General features: G+C 32.5%; 2 protein-coding genes across 2 annotated transcripts in view; both read right to left on the bottom strand.

Annotated features, from left to right (window-relative positions):
- LOC140440231 (probable G-protein coupled receptor No18) overlaps positions 1-19,441 on the bottom strand; it is a 111,692-nt gene that overhangs the window by 43,265 nt on the left and 48,986 nt on the right. The window lies entirely within an intron of this gene.
- On the bottom strand, positions 11,163-11,630 carry LOC140439009 (uncharacterized). The gene has a single exon (XM_072528642.1). The coding sequence runs from the start codon at positions 11,628-11,630 to the stop codon at positions 11,163-11,165; it is 468 nt and encodes a 155-aa protein (XP_072384743.1).

Below are 19,441 nucleotides of genomic sequence, written 5' to 3'. Positions count from 1 at the left end.
ATCAAAAGCTTACAATATTTCAGAATCTTTATGATCGGTAACAATAATTGTTTTCAAAGTTTATCCATTCGAAAAATTTAATTTGCATAAAATTGCGGTTGACTTCGTCAAAAATACACCTGTATTTTCCATATTTCTAATATTTTCATCGTACCTAATTAGGTTACAAAAACATATTTTAAATATATTTAGAAAATAAACAAATTAAACGTATTTTCAATTCGATCAAAACAAATAAAGAGACAATGACCTAAATATAAAAATTGTTCAATTATTGAACGATGTTATTTCAACTGATGAAAAAGTTGAGTTAAAAATATCTCAGTATACAAGATGGTTTATACCTACTATAACGTGACCGAAAAAAGGTATTCATGATGCAAAAATATTACGGTTAAATCGAAATGCTAACAAGTAACGTCAAAAGTTTGGAAAGGATTTTGGTAATATATACAGTGTGGCGCACCGAAAACGAAACAGAGGCATTTACTGGCAGATGATTCCTTTTTTGAAAAAACGCTCGGACCCGTCGATTTTGTTTTCGAGGGGGACACAAAACTGGCATAAAATCACTTTAACATTTGCAGCCCCTTAAGCGGAGGTGGCATCATCCCTAAAATCTTAAATGAAAAGGGGGTCGAATGATCCATTATTTGAAAGGTCTTTCAACTCCCTTTATAATGATGTAAAATTCATGTATTCAATTCAGTAGTTTTGGAGATTTATTGATTTAAAGTTTAAAGTAGACTTTAATAGGTACATCAAATTAGTTTGTACTTCTTTCAGAAGAAATTTGAGTAAAAGCATTTTCTTGATAAGTAAATGCTTTTATTTACTACGCCCATGGTTTATTAATAATAAAAATAGCAATTGAAGTGTCCTTTGTGACAAAAAAAGTTGTTTCTTGAAGAAAGATAAGTAGAGAATGCCACGTACTTATTTTAAATAGAAAATAGTACATTAGTTTGCGATTGATTTGACCAATCTTTGTTGTTAAAATATCATTTATTGCTTTATACATAAATTAACCATGGTATATTCCACGGCAGAAAGAGTTGAAATTATTGAAATATTTTTCGGAAATAATCAGTGCGCTAATAGAACAGCACACATTTTTAATGAGCGACATGAGAACAATAATGTGCACCGAAAATATGTTCTAAAACTTGTAGCTAAATTTCGGGAAATTGGATCAGTCGCCAATAAAAAACGTAATATTAAAAATCCTATAAGGAACGAAGCAACAGAAGTGGGGGTTTTAGGGCAAGTTATTGTAGATCCTACATTAAGTACCCGCAAATTGCAAACTTCGTGTGGTGTTAGTCGACGTACTATCCAACGGATTCTAAAGGCCCATAATTTTCATCCGTATAAAATTCACCTTGTACAAGAACTTAATGAAGACGATTTTGATAAGCGATTAGAATTTTGTGAAGTTATGAGTGAATGAATTACAAACGATGAACAATTTTTATTTAACATTTGCTTTTCCGACGAATGTTCCTTTTTTTTAAATGGCGAAGTAAATCGTCATAATTGTCGATATTAGTCAGACTCTAATCCCAGAATTTACCATGAGGTACACACACAGCAGCCACAAAAATTAAATGTTTGGGCTGGCATTTTTGGCGATCATTTGGTTGGTCCTTTTTTCTTACCTGGAAATTTGACTGGTGAAATGTATTTGGAATTACTGCAAAATGCCATAGATCCTGCGCTAACAGATATAATTGAAAATCAGAATGATGGTCGATACGTTGAGAATATGTTGATGTTCCAACAGGATGGTGCCTCACCACATTACGCATTAAGAGTTCGGCATTATTTAGATCAGACCTTTCCAGGTCAATGGATTGGTAGAAGAGGTGCCGTTGAATGGCCCCCAAGATCGCCAGATTTATCACCTTTGGATTTCTTTTTGTGGGGTTACTTAAAAAGCAAAATCTATGCTACTCAGCCAACATCCTTAGAAGATTTACGACAAAGAATTGTGAATGAGTGCCATCAAATTACTCCTCAAATATTGCAAAATGTCCGGCAATGTTTTCAGCAAAATCTTTATTATTGCATGGAAAGTAATGGTGGTCATTTTCAACATTTACTCGGCTGACAGGTCAGTTCATTCTTTATTTTTTAACAACTTTGCTGCTATGTATTGATCTCCTCTTACGATGATGTATTTAAACTTTAAATCAATAAATCTCCAAAACTACTGAATTGAAGTACATGAATTTTACATCATTGTAAAGGGACTTGAAAGACCTTTTAAATGATGAATCATTCGACCCCCCTTTTCATTTAAGATTTTAGGGATGATGCCACCCCCGCTTAAGGGGCTGCAAATATTAAAGTGATTTTATGCCAATTTTGTGTCCCCCTCGAAAACAAAATCGACGGGTCCGAGCGTTTTTTCAAAAAAGGAATCATCTGCCAGTAAATGCATCTGTTTCGTTTTCGGTGCGCCACCCTGTATTTATTTTCCTGCATACAGATCTCAACACACTGGCGTGTTAATATCGATATGCAGGTTAATTCAATTATTGTTTTGGAGTTTACTTTACTTAAGTTTATTCAAACTTTACTTGGTTAATTTGGTGAAATTTTTTGGTTTTCTTGTTATCAATGATATTCACCCAATAAATTAGTTAAATCCAAAATTATTTTTAAAGTTATTACGTAAATTAAAAAAAAATAGAGTGCCCTGCAGAGAAAAAAAAATCCTTTCAAATGATGCTACTCGACCACACTTGCTATATAAAAAAAACTGGGGATTGATGCGGGACAGTAGGGGATTACACTTGAGGGCATGAATTTTGCATAAATTCGTCTCCCTCTCAATAGAAATTGACAGAATTCATTTTTAAAAATCTAATGTACAGTGTGTTGCTTTTATGTCGAAATATTTTTCCAATATTTTTTAATCCAGGCCTGGATTTCTTATAATTATAAGTAAATTAATCAAGTATTATCAAGTATATTCAAGTATATATATATATATATATATATATATATATATATATATATATATATATATATATATATATTAGAAATGATTATTTCGACCAAAAAATAATTTATAAATACGTTCAAATTGTCTGTAATAAAAATATTGAGTAATTAAGAATAAAGAAAGATTTTTATTACAGACCACTTTACCCGATAATTTGAACGTATATATATATACATATACATATATATATATATATATATATATATATATATATATATATATATATATATATATACAAACAACACAGTTTATTAGGTTGCAGTCAGAAAATTGGCCGGGATGTTAATGAAACACTCTTATGACTTTTTGTCTAGCTTTCGGAATGGTTTTATTCCTTTTTCAAGACATAGTCGTTGAGATTATTAATAAACGACTCTTACTATTAATAAACGACTATTAATCTCAACGACTATGTCTTGAAAAAGGAATAAAACCATTCCGAAAGCTAGACAAAAAGTCATAAGAGTGTTTCATTAATATCCCGGCCAATTTTCTGACTGCAACCCTAATAAACTGTGTTGTTTGTTTATATTGACATTGATATACAGTATTGTCCGAATTAATGTGAACAAACAGAATTAATTTGTAAATATGATTTATTTAGGCCAAACGTAAATTTAGGTACACTTACATGAGCTTTTTTCATTAATTAGTATTTAATATGTCCCCCTTTTACTTTTATGAATTTCTGGAGTCTTCTACGCATAGAATCCACAAGTTTTTTGCAATTGTTTGTGATTGCTTCATCTCTAAACCACACCTTAATCACTGCTTCCACCATTTTTGTTTTGCTCAAACCATTGCTCAAAAATTTTCAATAGGATTAAGGTCAGGTGAATTCCCAGGCCAATCAATAAGGGTAATATTATTATCCTTGAAGTATTTCATCATAACCTTCGATACATGGCACGGAGCTGAATCTTGGTGAAAAATTGCAGTCACTTCGGCCTGTACTTTGTCAAGCTCTATAGCTAAGCGTTGCCCTAGCATGGCTTTTTACTTTTCACTGTTCACCATATCTTCAACAGGAATAAGAGTGCCAGTTCCTGAGTATGAAAAACAGCCCCAGAACATTTTTTTGGTGGGATGTTTAACTGTTTGGTTAATATGGCTAACTGATACATTGGCTGCCTTTCGTACGAATTTTGATCGCTGACCCTGTACTAGGAAGTGGGTCTCATCAGAAAATAACACTTTTCTCCAATCTTCTGCACTCCAATGAGCGAATTTTTTTTTGCCCAATTTAGTGTTTTTTTCATCATACGCGCTGTCAGAAGTTGTTTCTTCTGCTGTCTCATGGCTCTTCTCCCTCCTTCTAAGAGACGTCTGTGTACCGTTGAGCCGTGAATTTTTATTCCAGCCTTTTCTAAATCTTGCTGGAGGTCATAACTTGTTTTTTTGGGACGAAGTTTGCTATCGCGCAAAAGAAAGGCTTCATCTCGAGGAGTAGTCTTCCGTTTTCTTCCATATTTTCCTTTCCGCTGCACTTCAACTGACCCTGTTTCCTTTTTTTGTTAAATTATTTTGTTTACTGCACCCAAACTTACACAACACTCCTTTGCAATGTCCCTCTGAGTCATTGGTGTATGCTCATTAAGTGTTATGATCCTTTCTCTTTTCCTAGGAGTGATATCCATATTAAAAAGTTAAGTCTGATTGCACAGTTAAATCAATGAAAATAACACCAACTTGCACATAACCTGAGATACAATAAAATATAATATTTGTATAAAACAGAAAGCACGTGTTTTGAACAATGTACTAATAGGCACAGCAGGTGTGCCAACTTATGAAAACTGAATTTCGATCTCTGTTCACATTAATTCGCACAATACTGTATATAGATCGATTCGATGGATAAAAAGTTAGCACTAGCAGTAACTAAATGTTTAAAAAATGGGGTTTAATGTATTAATAAATTAAGGGAAAATGTGTGTGATCGATGAAAAGAGTAGGTAAGTCGCTATTAGTATTCAGCCACTCATCAAAATTTAATTAACTACGGACAATATAAGTCATAGTTGAGAATTTATGTCGACAGCTTCGCAATTAGCAGATATTAATTTAAACTTGTACACATCTTTTATGAGTATCGACTAATGAAAATGCTCTCGAATTAATAGTACAGCTGATAGAATTATGAAGTTTAGCCATTCAGTTTGTGTACTTTCATTACTTTATGGAAATTGTGTTTGGAATTATGCTTTTATTTAGGTGTATCGTTATTTTGGAAAATAAATAAAGTGCTTTAAACAATAACTGGATGATTATAATTTAAATAGACTTTAATGCTATAAATAGAGTAGAGTAGAGTCAATTTTTATTTGCATAAATTTTATTTGTACAATTTGCACAATTAAACATAATTGTGCAAATAACGTCACATTATTAATTACAAATTAAAAAATATAATATTACAGAATAAAATATATTATTACCTATTACAAATTAAATATGCTGATCACGGAGAAGGATAGGCCAGGCATTTCGCCACAGTATAGGGCTGAATGCCAACTAGGTGTTAAAAAGTCTTTCTTATAAAAGCTCTATAGTGCGGTTCCTGTTGAATGGCAGATGATAAACTATTTTAAAATTATGTAACACAAGCATACAAAGGACTTCTCTCTGTTAGAGACAATCTGTGAAGTGGAAAATTCAAATTAGGGCTTCTTGTTATATTCATGATTTGGAATCAGGTAATAAAACAAAGTAAAATTTTAAAAGAGGATACATTAAAACATATAGATGGCTGAGAAAATGAGTATATTAATTGATATGAATAGGCTTCTACCAGATTCGCTCGCATTTAATGCTAAGATCACCCGGACTGCCTTTTTTGGACTATAACGGCACTTGAGCTATTCACTGCAGCACCCTATAAGATTATTCCATATCGCATAACAAAATAAACGTTTGAATAATATACTGATAGTAAAATCCCCTGATCTAGATAGCTCGTCAATACTCTTAATGAGCAGCAAGCTGTATTCAGTTTTTTTGTCGTATTTTGTATTTGTTTCCTCTCAATTCAGGTTCTGGTCAATATGAAGACCAAGAAATTTAACTGATCTAGCAAGTTCTCTGTTTTGTGATAGAAAATTGACTGTATTTGAGAACTGTTCTCGTGACTGGCTGGTTCTAAAGTAAACAAAAACTGTCTTATCAGTATTAAGCAACGGTCTATTTGCCCTGAACCACTATTCAGCCTTGTTTAAAGTTTGCTCTGCCACTGGGAGTAGTGTTTCTAATGTTCTTTCCCAAAATAGAGCATTTTAGTCATCAGCAAAATTTACAGGGTTCAAGGAGCCAATAACCACAGCATTAGGAAAGTCGTTTATGTAGACCAAAAAGAGAAAAGGCCACAAGACACTCCTGCTTTGCGAGGCCCTGTGGTATGCCTAATTTTGATTTGATCGGTTCAGAGTAAATCTTACATCCCTGTTTGTCCAACATACTTTTTGTGATCTATCTGTGAGAAATGATTTATCCATTTTAATGATGGTCCCTGTATTCCATAACGATGTAATTTTTGTAATAAAAGAACATGACATAGGCTATCTAGGCCGTAGATAGGTCTAAAAAAGTACCTAGTGTTTTCATTTTTGTCTCTAGTTTTTCTACAATTTTTGATATAAAATCATAGGTAGCTGTCTCAACAGATCTCCCTGCGAGAAAACCATGCTGCGAACTACTAAATAAGTGTTTTGTAGTAAACAAGTTTTGCAGTTTAGAATATATAGCTTTTTCGAATATTTTTGAGAATGATGAAAGAAGGCTTATGGATCTATAGTTCTCCATTTTAGTAACATCACCTTTTATGTAGTGGATTGAGAATTGCCAGTTTTAAACTTTGAGGAAATTTACCTTGCCTGAAAGAAGCATTAACTATAAAAAAAAGAGAAAGAGAAATCTCTGATAAAACAAATTTAAAGTTGATTAATATTTCATCATTACTGAAATAATTTGAAAATTTTTGACATGCTTTATTTTCTTTCTTCCGGCGCTGCATTTGGCATACATTGATTTGTTTGATTAAAAAGGCACCTGAGGGTCACCTTCTAAAGAGAAATTACCTTGATTTTTTTACTCTTTTACTAATTGCCAAAAAATTTTAGTGTTATTTTGGCTATTTTCAATTCGTTCTTTATAACAATTTTTTTGAGATTGAGCGAGTATAGAATAATTGTATTTTCCTTTTTCAATCCTGTAGATATCTTTATATTCAACATTATTACTAGACAGGGTAAACAAAACATCAAGTCTGATTTACAATTTTTTATATCATCATTTTTTAAGTACGTTTGTGCTTTTTTTATTGGCTGTATTTATCTCTTTGAGTGGAAAACTTTGTATAACAATTTTCTGAACTATATTTATAAAAACATCCCACTGATCATCTATCTCTAATGGCTCAAAAAAAGATACCGAGTCTACATTACCCAACATAAATTTAAAATCATCTTTATTCTTCTTGTAAAATATTCGTTTTTTTTTATTATATTTGACTCAAATTTATTTAATTCAAATTTGACCTTTCGAGCAGTATGATTAAATGTATGAGGATTGAATAAAACAGAATTAAATACATCAATATTTGTAATAATATTATCTATACAGCATTTTTGTTATCTCGTATGCGTGTATAGTCTTTGATGAAAGATTTAATATCAAAGGAGCTCAAAAACGATTATCATGTGTTTGGCCATCTCTCACCCTTAAGCCTAGTTCGCATTATGCTAGTATTTTAGTAGAGTAGCGAGTAATTTAGTAACTAAAATACATACTACTGCCCAAAAATCGTTCGCACTGGTTCTAGTTCAGTTCATAAGTGGGTTGGGTTTTGCATGATGAACAGCCTATAACGCAATAAAGTAAATAAATTGATTAATCTTAACGGCTGTTTTAGAAGAGATGGTTGGGGAAATTTTTGTGATTAATTAAAAGAAGCTATGGATACGAAATTGGATCGACAGAAGAGATAAACTAGGAGCTACCAATTGTCTTATAAAAGGAATAAGCATTGGAAGATCCCAAAAATTACCTTGATATTTTTAGAATGTCTGAAAGTTGTGTAAATTTTCTGATAATGAAAAAATACGCTCAAATACAGAGGAAAGATACCCTTTTATGAAGTGGGATTCCTACAATAACAAAATTACAAGCAGTTCTATACTTTCTTAATATTCCACAAGCATTTATGTTCTAAATATTTAAAAACGAATTTTAGTTGTTTCTCCGAACCAGCGAAACGAAATTTTTGCGGCAACTAATGAACTCGACTAATTCAACTGGTTCGGACTTGTTTAGCCGGTGAACCAGTGAGCACGGACGCGTGGTGGGAGGAGCTACTCGCCCGAAAATATAGAATAAAATGGATCGACTCGACTAAATTACTTACTAATCTACTCGACTAAATTTTTATTGTTCAGACATGTTTAGTTACTATATTACTTGCTACTCGACTAATATATAGCATATATATACTTTAAGCAGTATATCCAAGTTAAAATCACCAGTCACAAAAATGGTGGAGTTATTTTCAGATAAATCACAAAATATTTGGTCTAATTTAATTACAATCTTCTTATTAATTCGCACCTCTGCAGCGGAACACTCAAACACCGATCTTTCTGATAAACTAGATATATTTTCGGGCTTTTGCAATAAACGTGTCTTTGATGTATACCACACTGCCACCATACTCCTGTGAACTGCTTTTAAAATATGAAAAGATCAGTTTAAAATTCCTTGCATTGTAGTCCTTCAGTTGTTCTTCTAATTTCCAGTCCTTAGTTAAACAAAGAGCAAAGCATTCAGCATGATCTTCTAGGATAAAATTAATGGCATCAATACTTGTTCTAATTGATCGTGGATAAGTGGATTAGTGACAATTTCTTTTGCTGTGTACCGTAGACTGTGTTTTGACACTGGAGTGCCTCTGTACATTTTGAAAATGGTTAAAAATTACACCGTTCTGCCATAACAATTGCTGCATTAAATAAAGTACTTTTAGTTCCGGAATAATTTTAAATGAACTTTTGTACTGATCTGTCCTGGTTTTCAGTTTTTCGCAGATAACGTTTTTATCCAATTTTCTTCCTTTTAAATAGTTAAATATTTCCTGAACTTCCGTTTTTGGATTTAAATCTGACAGGAAGATCGTCATATGTTTTGCGGCCATACGCATGATACTTTCAGCATTCTCATTGGTCCGCTGAAGTGGATCTGGTCGTTTAGTAGGTGTTAGAAATAAATAGAATAACAGGATAATGTACTATTGTAAAAAAATCACCAGTGATATCAGCAAAAACAGTCTAGCGATACATAGAAAAGTAAAACTGACTTGCACATAAAGGTATAAATAAATAAAAAAATAAATAAAGAGACGACATATAAAACTAGAATTTCAATATAACCTCTCAAATTGAATGAAATATTGTTCACCTATAAATTATTTTACTTGTTTAAATTTCATGTAATAAATTAAATATTAAAATAACTTAATTATTTACATCACATCAATTTTATTAATAAATATTTTAGTTAATAGTCAATACCTACATGCTTTTGAAATAATTATAAATCTAAATTGCCTGTGAATTCTTCCCAGAATGAATTTGAATAAATACTGACTATCTGTTTTAGAAACTGTGTTGTAAATTGATATTCTTGCAATTTTGGTTAGGGTCTTCAGGTATATATGTAGGTAGGTAGGGGAAAGGTGGGCAAAATGGGGCACGTAAGATTTGAACTTACATATTTCATACAGGGTATTAAAAATTATTTGTTTCAAGCTGTAAGCGTAATCTCTATGAAATAATAAGTAAAAAAATAATATTGCGTGACATAGTAGTTTTGACGTGTCTGATGTATACTAATATTTTGACGCATGTGTCATTTGCCCCATTTTGCCCCACCTATGGGGCAGAACAGGGTACCTCCTAAAAGCTAAAGTCAGAAGGTAAAAAATATCTTTATTTTTGTATTCATAAGTATTGAACAATAAAATACATATGTATCTTTAATTATTTTCGCATAGAGCGCATAAGTGTGTAGCATCATCGTCATCTTCATCAACTCCTGCACACGAATTATGTGCCCATTTGGAGCATGATCGGCAACGAATCCACCCTTTTTCAGAGAAGTCATGGCAGTATAGACACTCATCTTCTGCGGCCTCTTCTTCACTATCAGATGAAGCAGGAGTAGGAATTGGCATTTTTTTCTGAATAGTAGATGATGTTTTTTGTTGTTTGGCTGGTTTAACAGTGCCTTTTTTATTTTTAAGCAAATTTCTTTTTACGGTTTGGTCTGCTTTTCCTTGCCTTTGATTTTCAGCATTCCTCAACTCGTCCTTATATGGCGATGATGTCAAAATCACAGTTTTTCCACGTTTTCTGGTAGTCCTTTTACTTGTCTGTGATACTTTGGGAATTAGCAAAATGATTTGGGGACTAGCACCTTTAAAACTACTACAATTCAGATCTGGTTGAGAAGTTGAGTAAATGGAAGATTGTGCCGAAGTCGATGGACTGAAAATATTTTGTACAATCATGGATGGTTGGGACGAAGTTAGATGGATGGAAGTTAGATGTTGCTGGCCTGGAGGTGACTGGGCAGAATCTTTGAAAACTGTAGTACTCTGGACTTGCATCTCCCTTGTATCATTGAGACAAAGTTCAATGTTTGTCGTTGCAGAAGGTAAGAAATCTTCATCTTTAAAAACATTCATGTCACATGGCCAGATTCCAGTTTTTCGAAAACCATTTATAGCTGTGCTCATCGCTGCAGCCTGTATAAAAGCGGCCCCAAATATCGAAGCTATCTGAAACAAGGTAACGACTTTTCCAGGATTACATCTCAACCATTTACGTACTTCATCCTCGTAGTACTTACTTAACGGTTTCATAAATGTCACGTCTAGTGGTTGAAGTCGGTGAGAACAATGGGGCGGAAAACACAACAAAATTACCCCATTATCTCGTGCAAGATCAATTAATTCCAAGCTCTTGGTATGGGTGGAGTGTCCATCTAAAACAAGCAGAATTGGTTTCTCTTTTTTGGCTCCAGTAAAAGAAATAAATGTTTGAAACCAAACAACAAACAGTTCCTTGGTCATCCACCCAGTCTCCTGAACCTCAGCAAACGCACCCTATGGAAGTCCAGTCTGGAATTCTTGCTGCATGCGTTTTCTGGGAAAAATTAACATTGGGGGAACATATGTCCCGCTAGCGGAGAAACAAATTTCAGCGGTAACAATTTGACCTCGTTCAGCTGAAGTTAAAATTCCGACCTGACGACGTCCTTTCTTGGAAATTACTTTAGAATGACCTTTAGGATTTACTGTTAAGCCCGTTTCGTCGCAGTTATATATTCTATCCCCTGTTAACTGATGGGTATCCAAAATATTTGAAAGAAGGTCGAAAAATTGTTTTACTGCGACTTTATTAAACCTCATTGCTCTAGCTGACGAGGTAGCTTCTGGCTTTCGTAAGCTAAGATTAGGATGCCTATTCAAGAATCGTTTTACCCAGTCTAAACCTGCTTTTGAATTTTTAAACGGATGAACAATATTGTTGCGTTCTGCTAAATCAAAAGCAAGTTCTCTTAATTCATTCATGGTCAGACCAAATAGTTGAGCTTCCACGGTGGTCAAATAAACTGCTAGTTCTGCTTCATGTTCTATTGAAAAGATACATTTATAACGTCCAAGCGTTTTCTGAATTTTGTATTCGGAATTGTTTCGCTTTTTTTTAACGTAGCGCTCTAATGTTGTTTGGGGTATATTAAATTGCTCAGCCGCTTTCTTATATCCCATGAAACCATCTATAACTAGTTGCACTGCCTCGTGCATCTGTTGTTCACTCCAACTTTGTTGTCGATCTGTTTTTCTTTTATGATTTCTTACCATTATTATCTGAAGAAAAATAAAATGTAATTAGAATAATCAAACACCAAACATATCAATTGATGGGGCAAAATGGGGTAGTACCCCATTTTGCCCTACCCCGTTTTGCCCCAGCTGCATATTTGTGATTATAGTGCAATAATAAATTTAATAACACTTGAAACGTAATAATACTAACAAAATTATAAGTTCACACCTTAGACAATGACATGAAATAAATAGCTATTGAGTGAATATAGTTCCAGTCTACTTACTTTTGTAAACGAAATATGTAAATATTGCAATACCACTATCAATCCTCACTATTCAACGAATTCATCGACTTTGGCGCGCTGTACAGCCAAACGGCGGCATCAGGTGATGTCGTACCACGTGAACACGAAATTCCTGGTAATGTAGCTCAATTGCACTAGTGGTTTGGAAAATAAGAGGGGTACCCCGTTTTGCCACACTACCCCGTTTTGCCCCCCCTCCCCTATATGTATTGACCTACTAAACTTGTTTCTTTTACTTCATGTGCAGTCTCGATCATCGGAGGTTAGTAGTTATGGTAGCAAATATTTCCTTATCTTCAGCTGTATGCACAAATTTTAACCTTCAAAGCTTAGTCCTCTCCAGTTTCTAATATTAAGCAGCCAGGAAATTTTTTTGAATAAAATACCTCATTTCCCTTCTATTTTACCCTTAATGATCAATTGAGGAATGTAGTACGTTACAAAAGACACAAATAAATGGTTTTTCTTATTTTAATCGATCTCAAGAGTTTTTTTCGTGCGGTTCAAAGAATTTTTAAATTTCTCTGGTACATCCCCATTCCAAATGCCTGTAAATTATTCACATTCTATATCTTTAGAGCCCACGATTCGACTCCGTCAAGAACAAGAGTCCCAACAAAATGTTTTACAAGCTTTAAGCTTAGTTTGATATCGATATATGTATCGCAGAGTAGACCACTCATCTTGAAGAAACTATCTCCAGCTGGAGTAATTTAATATTTAATGTAATGTTTAAATATAAGTAAAACAAAGATTTTTTAAGCATTACTTTTTTCTCTATAGTAAAATGCTGTGAGGCGAGCGTTACAAGTCATAAATGTAATCCACTTATTAACAATATTGAATCATCTGTTTAAATTTTTTTCACACTTCTCGTTTTAAAATATTTTCATATAAAAATACAATTATTATTTTTAAACATCTGTTCCGTGGTTGTGTGGATGCGTGTGATAGACTTATTTACCACGGAAACAAAAATAAAATTGAATAAAACGTAGAAAAAAAGTGGTTAATACTATTTATTATCATAAAGCGTAATTAATTCTCGAAGGGATTGTATGTATCGCGGACCGATCCAAATTGAGTCTCAATGATTACTGAAAACTAAAACTCAACATAGAACATGCGTTCTTTGTTTTTAAAAGCCAGGCCATAAAATTTTATTATCGGGCTGGTCGTTATATTAATTTCGTTTCCCATAAATGCAACGCACTAAAAATGTATTAAAGTGTCGATCATATCTAATATCTGTAGTAAATTAATATATTGAAAAAACACATTTTTATTTCTTATGTATATAAACCATTTGCGAAAATGTAAATTTTAATATGAGATTGTTTTATTTAATTTTTGAATACAAAAATTTAATTCGTAATTAGCTTGTCTAATTACGAATTATTACGAACTATTTAGTTTATTTTATAATTAAATTGACAATGAAATGATATTTATTTATATTTAAATATTAATTTAAGTTTGACAGGCCTGTCAGAAGTAAACAACGTATGTTTTGTAAATATGTTAGTAGGTGGCGTTAAGGGCAAACATGGTAATATATTGAATTATTTTAATATAATATAAATTGTTTGAAATATAAATAATAAAATGACTTTATTCAATTTTAAAATCATTATTTAAATTTTAAAAATGCAGGAATATAATAAGAGTCTACTGGACCGCCTACTGTACCATCTTTTTTCCAAATAAACAACTCTGAATTTTTATTTATTTTTGTCTATAAATGTAATAAAACCTTAAAGTATACTTTTTTTACTTTTAAGTTTAGGAATAATAATTATTACCTTATTTATTTATAAAACCATTGTCATATATTGCCTGAATGTATTACACTTCATCATCATTATTTTATTTTTTAGAATCACTATTTTAATAAAAAAAAAAAATACATTTCTGTTGTCATTGCAACACATATTTGTAGGACAAGAATTAAAATTGAATAAACCATGAATTTGCTTTTATAAAATTCAGAATATCCTTTTCAAATGATCATGGAAATCCATTGTGCTTTTTTACTTATGTCAGAGCATTGTTATGTTCAGAAATGTCAATAATATTTCATCTTTATTATTATCGAAGAAGGATTCAAGCCTATTAAATATTAAAAGATATTTTTTACTCCAGATTGCCATCACTGACACTTTATATGTTAGGGAACGACGGTATCTAATATCTATAACCGCCAACTATGCTCCAAAAAGGCTCCAATTGAAAAGAAACCCATATTTTTTTACTACAATAGCGATTTAGCGTTCTAGAGCGTTTGACATATCTAGGTTGTTTTATTTCGTTTATATTTTTAGATAAGTTTTAACCTAGTAAATGGTAAAAACTATTTTTAGCGGTAAAATTTATTTGTTTGTAAAAATAACAAATATCTACGATAAAAAAAATAATGTGGTTGATTAATAAATATACTAATGAACATAAGGAAAAGAAAAAAATATAAAGGTTCTTGATAAAATACCTAAAAATTTACAATTACAAAAGATACAATTAATTGTTTGGATCAGTTCAGATTTATCAACTGGTCTTATAACGAATGACTTCGAGACCCCTTTTGAATTGGGAGATAGGAAATGGGATCATTATTTGTTCAAAGAATTAAGGTGCCAGCATGGGTTGAACTTTGACGATCATACCTACCAAATGTGGTATATTTTTCTATAAAAAAGGCTCGTTGTTAGAATTAATATTTATGAGAACCACGCTCAAGTTGTCATCACTATAATAATTTAAGGTTTCTAGTCCCACAGAACACATCGTATTGTTTAAAAATTTCGTTTTGAAGAGACAACCAAAATAGTAATTTTCCATGTAATTCTCTTGATTTTGCAGGGGAATAATTCTTTCCGAAGTGAGAATGGACCTAAAGGAAGCAAGATCAGCTTCCACCTCAGTTAAATCAATTTCATAGACATCATTAAACTCTAGGAGGATTATTAGCTGGACCTACTAGATGAAATGATATCTTTTGTATTTGAAAAAATGTATTTAGTTTATTGTTGAGTGTTTATTAAGGCATTCAAGTTAATGGGAAGAAGTAACTTCTTGTTAGTTAATTATAGGTTGTATAGCAATTATTCTCAAATAATTGGAAGATAATTAGTATCATATCGGTCTGTACGAATCTTTACTTTAGTTACTGGTTTCTCTGGTTTGGTAATCATGATTAGTTCAGCTGTTTTCCACGTTATTGGTATAAATGCTTATTTAGAGCAACAGAAAATAGCGAGAAATTCACCAGACTGATTGTCAATCTCCAGCAGGAAAGCGCACTAAAAGAAGAAAAAGCTACAACTCAAGGGGATTTAAAATCACTGATAATTAAACTAAGAAAGATTTAGGTAAATATTTGATATTTTAATAGGATTTTAATAGTATTTGGCAGAAGAGGACCGGGACGCCGTCGTATCTCATGGTTGAAAAATCTCCGACAATGGTTTGGGATGACCTCAGCGGAGCTGTTTCGCAGAGCAGTCAACAAAACCATGATAGCCTTGATGATCGCCAACATCCGGACCGGATAAGGCACTGAAGAAGAAGAAGAATAGGACTTTGGTTTCTGATTTAAATATTAATTAAATTTAATTAAAATTAATTTTATTATTATTTATTATTATTATATTAATTTAATTAATTAAATTTAATTTAATTATTATTAAAAAATAATTATTTCAGATTTTAAACATGGAAGATAAAATGACAATCTGAATGGTGTACAAAAACAAGAGATACTATATTTTATTTAAAACAGTTATGATTATATTCATTATTATTTGACTATTGTAATTAATATAATCCAAGCACAAATCTTTCAACTCTTCATTTGCCGAATGACCCACATTGGGATTCACCGGTCTCGTCTCTAATACGGCCGCTTTGTATGTGTGTAGTTGGGCTTAACCTCTGGTGATTTAACTACTTTGTAGGACAGACAGACAGAACAGCCCGCAACGTCCTGACAAGTTGATGTAACTGCGGTAAGATTGTATGGAAATGCAAATAAGCCAGGCGTTGCCTGTCCGGCCACAATATTAAACTCTACACAATAAGGGCTAATGTAATCGATGTTCAAGAGGACCACAGTTTGAGTTCTCGCGAGAGTGTAAATTTCGAATGCGTGTTTGAACAGTATTTCCGCAATGTTTAAAATAGAATTGGTTAATTAGAAAATTACAAGTTATAACCTAACTATTATTACAGACAAAAATTGTAAAAATCGTTATTTTTTTACTTAAACTGTTGATAAATAAAATTATTCGAAAAAAGATTTGTATAAATTTGCATAACTTGTGATATTCTACACTTATAGAACCTAAATACTTATTATATAGCAATTATAGGGACTGTCTTGATAAATTTTCATTTCCCTGGTCTTTATAAAGAATTATAAGTGGTAGGTGATCACTGGCATACAGACGTGACAACGTATTCCAATGAAGAAACGGTGGTAATGTTGAACCGCCAAGGAATAAGTCTATACTGATTGGTATACTGTATTTCACGAATTTGTGACTGTTGTGGATTATTGCTAGATACTGGACAGCCAATGATCCACTTTATTGTATAACATAAGAAGTAGGAAAGTAAATTGTTCTAGTCATGAAAATATGAAACAAGTAATTTCTAAACTGAATTAAAAAAAAATATTTTATAATATTTTTTACTGTATAGTAGACTCGCGATTATCCGAGTTAATTGGCACCATCGAGAAATGTTTAAAAAACAAAACGAAGAACCTTTACCAGAAACGCCAAATATAATAACTGACGAAAAGATCGAAATCTCCCAAAACGATGTGAAAGAAGTAATAAACAAATTAAAAAACAGAAAGTCACCAGGAGAAGATCAAATATCAAATGAACTCTTAAAATATGGAGGTGATCATCTAGTACAACAACTGCAACTTCTTATTAATAAAATAATCACCACGAACAGAATACCAGATGAATGGAGGAGAGCGATCATGGTGATGTTCTTCAAAAAAGGAGAAAAGAAAGACCCCAATAATTATCGAGCAATAAATCTATTAAATACAACACTCAAATTGACAACAAGAATAATAGCGACAAAAATAAACGAACAAATATCTCTGCAAGAGGAACAGCAAGGATTTCGGACAGGAAGATCATGCACGGATGCAGTTTTTGTAATAAGACAAATAAAAGAAAAGTAGCTGGAATACAATAAACCAGCATATATGTGTCTGATAGATTTGAAGAAAGCGTTTGATAGAGTGAGAATTCGGGACGCGATACATTTATTATATGAAAAGGGAATATCACTGGATTTAGTAAAAACCATTGAGAATATATATAAAAATAACAGCTATGGTAAGATGTAAAGGAAAACTATCACAACCTATCAAATATGAAACTGGCATTAGACAAGGAGATTCTCTGAGCCCATTAATATTTAATTTGGTAATGGATGAAATCATAAAGAAAGTTAAAAAAACAAGAGGATATAGAATGGGAGAAAAGGAAATAAGGATAATATGCTACGCCGACGACGCAATAATAACAGCCGAAAATGAAGATGACCTACAAAGATTAATTAAAGAATTCGAAGATACGGCGATCATATACAACATGGAGATCTGAACAGAGAAAACTAAAGCGATAGTGATATCAACGGAACCGAGAAGATGTAAACTAGTCGTAAATAACAAAGTAATAGAACAAGTGATGGAAACTGAATACTTGGGAATAAAACTGTCAAGCTACGGAAAAGTAGAAGAAGAAGTACAAAAACAAGTGAACATGGCAAACAGAGCAGCAGGATGTCTCAACAACACAATCTGGAGAAACAAATACCTCACCACGAAAACGAAAACCAGGATATATAAATCAACAATAAGACCGATAATGACGTACACAGCGGAAACAAGAGCAGATACGGCGAAAACACAAAGACTACTGGAAACAACAGAAATGAAAGTCTTATGAAAAATAACAAACCAAACTCTAAGAGACAGAGTAAGAAGTGAGGAAATACGAGCGAGATGTGGTATAGAGGAAATAAACGCGTGGACCAAAAGAAGAAAAGTGGAATGGAATCAACACATCGAAAGAATGACAGAAAATAGAATAGTACGAATAGCAAGAGACAAATCGTCAAATGGAAGAAGACCATTGGGACGACCGAGGAAAAGATGGTCAGACAACGTCAATTGAGGCTAAAAACCGAAGTAAAACAGGCATTTTGCCTATTTATAAAGTAGAAAGAAGAAGAAAGAAGAATTGGCACCACGCATATCTCAGATACCGAACAACTCGAATAACGCGAAAATTCGGGTAATTTTACGTGTTCGCTTTTTTGAGCACCATCAATTTCATCTGGGATGGCAGCTCTAGTCCGTAATGGCGTATTTTTCTGTAAGTTTTTCTCCTACCCGATAATTCACAAAATATCATAAAAATATAAGGCTATAGCAAGTATAGAATATTTACTGTACAGAAATGAATTTTAAAATGGATTAAAATTGGGATGGCCAAGCTTCTAGTGTTAATAGGTTTTATGATGTCTGCGATTTAAACTGCGAATACGCAAATTAGCAGTATTTCTTTATTTTCAGGTTTATTTCAATCACCGATTGAACTATCTTTGAATATTTCTTCTTCTTGAGATGTTTGATATTGAAATAGTATACCATTAAGCTTTTTTTTTATCTTAAATGGTGCTTGCTGTATGTGCATAGCCACCCGATTATTCTCTTTTTAAAAAATAAAAGCAGGATCCTGTTTTCAGCTTAACCTTTTTCCATTTTTTATTGCGACTCTCTAATATTACAACCTCAACCCTTTTAAATGTACATTTATACTCTAACAGTAAACAAAACAAAACTCGAAGCAAAACAATTTATTTTGACTACTTTTCCACAGTAATCCTTTTTCCTGGAGCACAATGAAAAAAAATATATTACAACGTTGATATAAACTTTTTGTTTAGCACTGGGGCGTTTTAAATACGTAACTTCTCGCATGACACGCATCAAAGGCTGGCTGTTTCGTCCCTTGGCAATTTGTACCGTAATTGAATAGCGCTCCCCCTGACGTCTTGTGGTTAGGTTGATTTTAAGTCATTTGTCGATGTTGTTATCGAATTGTTTTACAAGGACGAATGATACTGAGAACTTGGGGGTATAAAACAATACGTATGAATTAAATATTCCAAATTCTTAAACAGATTGTCGACCGTTTATTAGCTCTCAAGAAATGGCATATA

This window comes from Diabrotica undecimpunctata, chromosome 4, assembly GCF_040954645.1.
Source record: "Diabrotica undecimpunctata isolate CICGRU chromosome 4, icDiaUnde3, whole genome shotgun sequence".
Taxonomy (NCBI): domain Eukaryota; kingdom Metazoa; phylum Arthropoda; class Insecta; order Coleoptera; family Chrysomelidae; genus Diabrotica; species Diabrotica undecimpunctata.
Note: the sequence above shows the minus strand (reverse complement) of the source record. Positions and strands in the feature narration are given on the sequence as shown.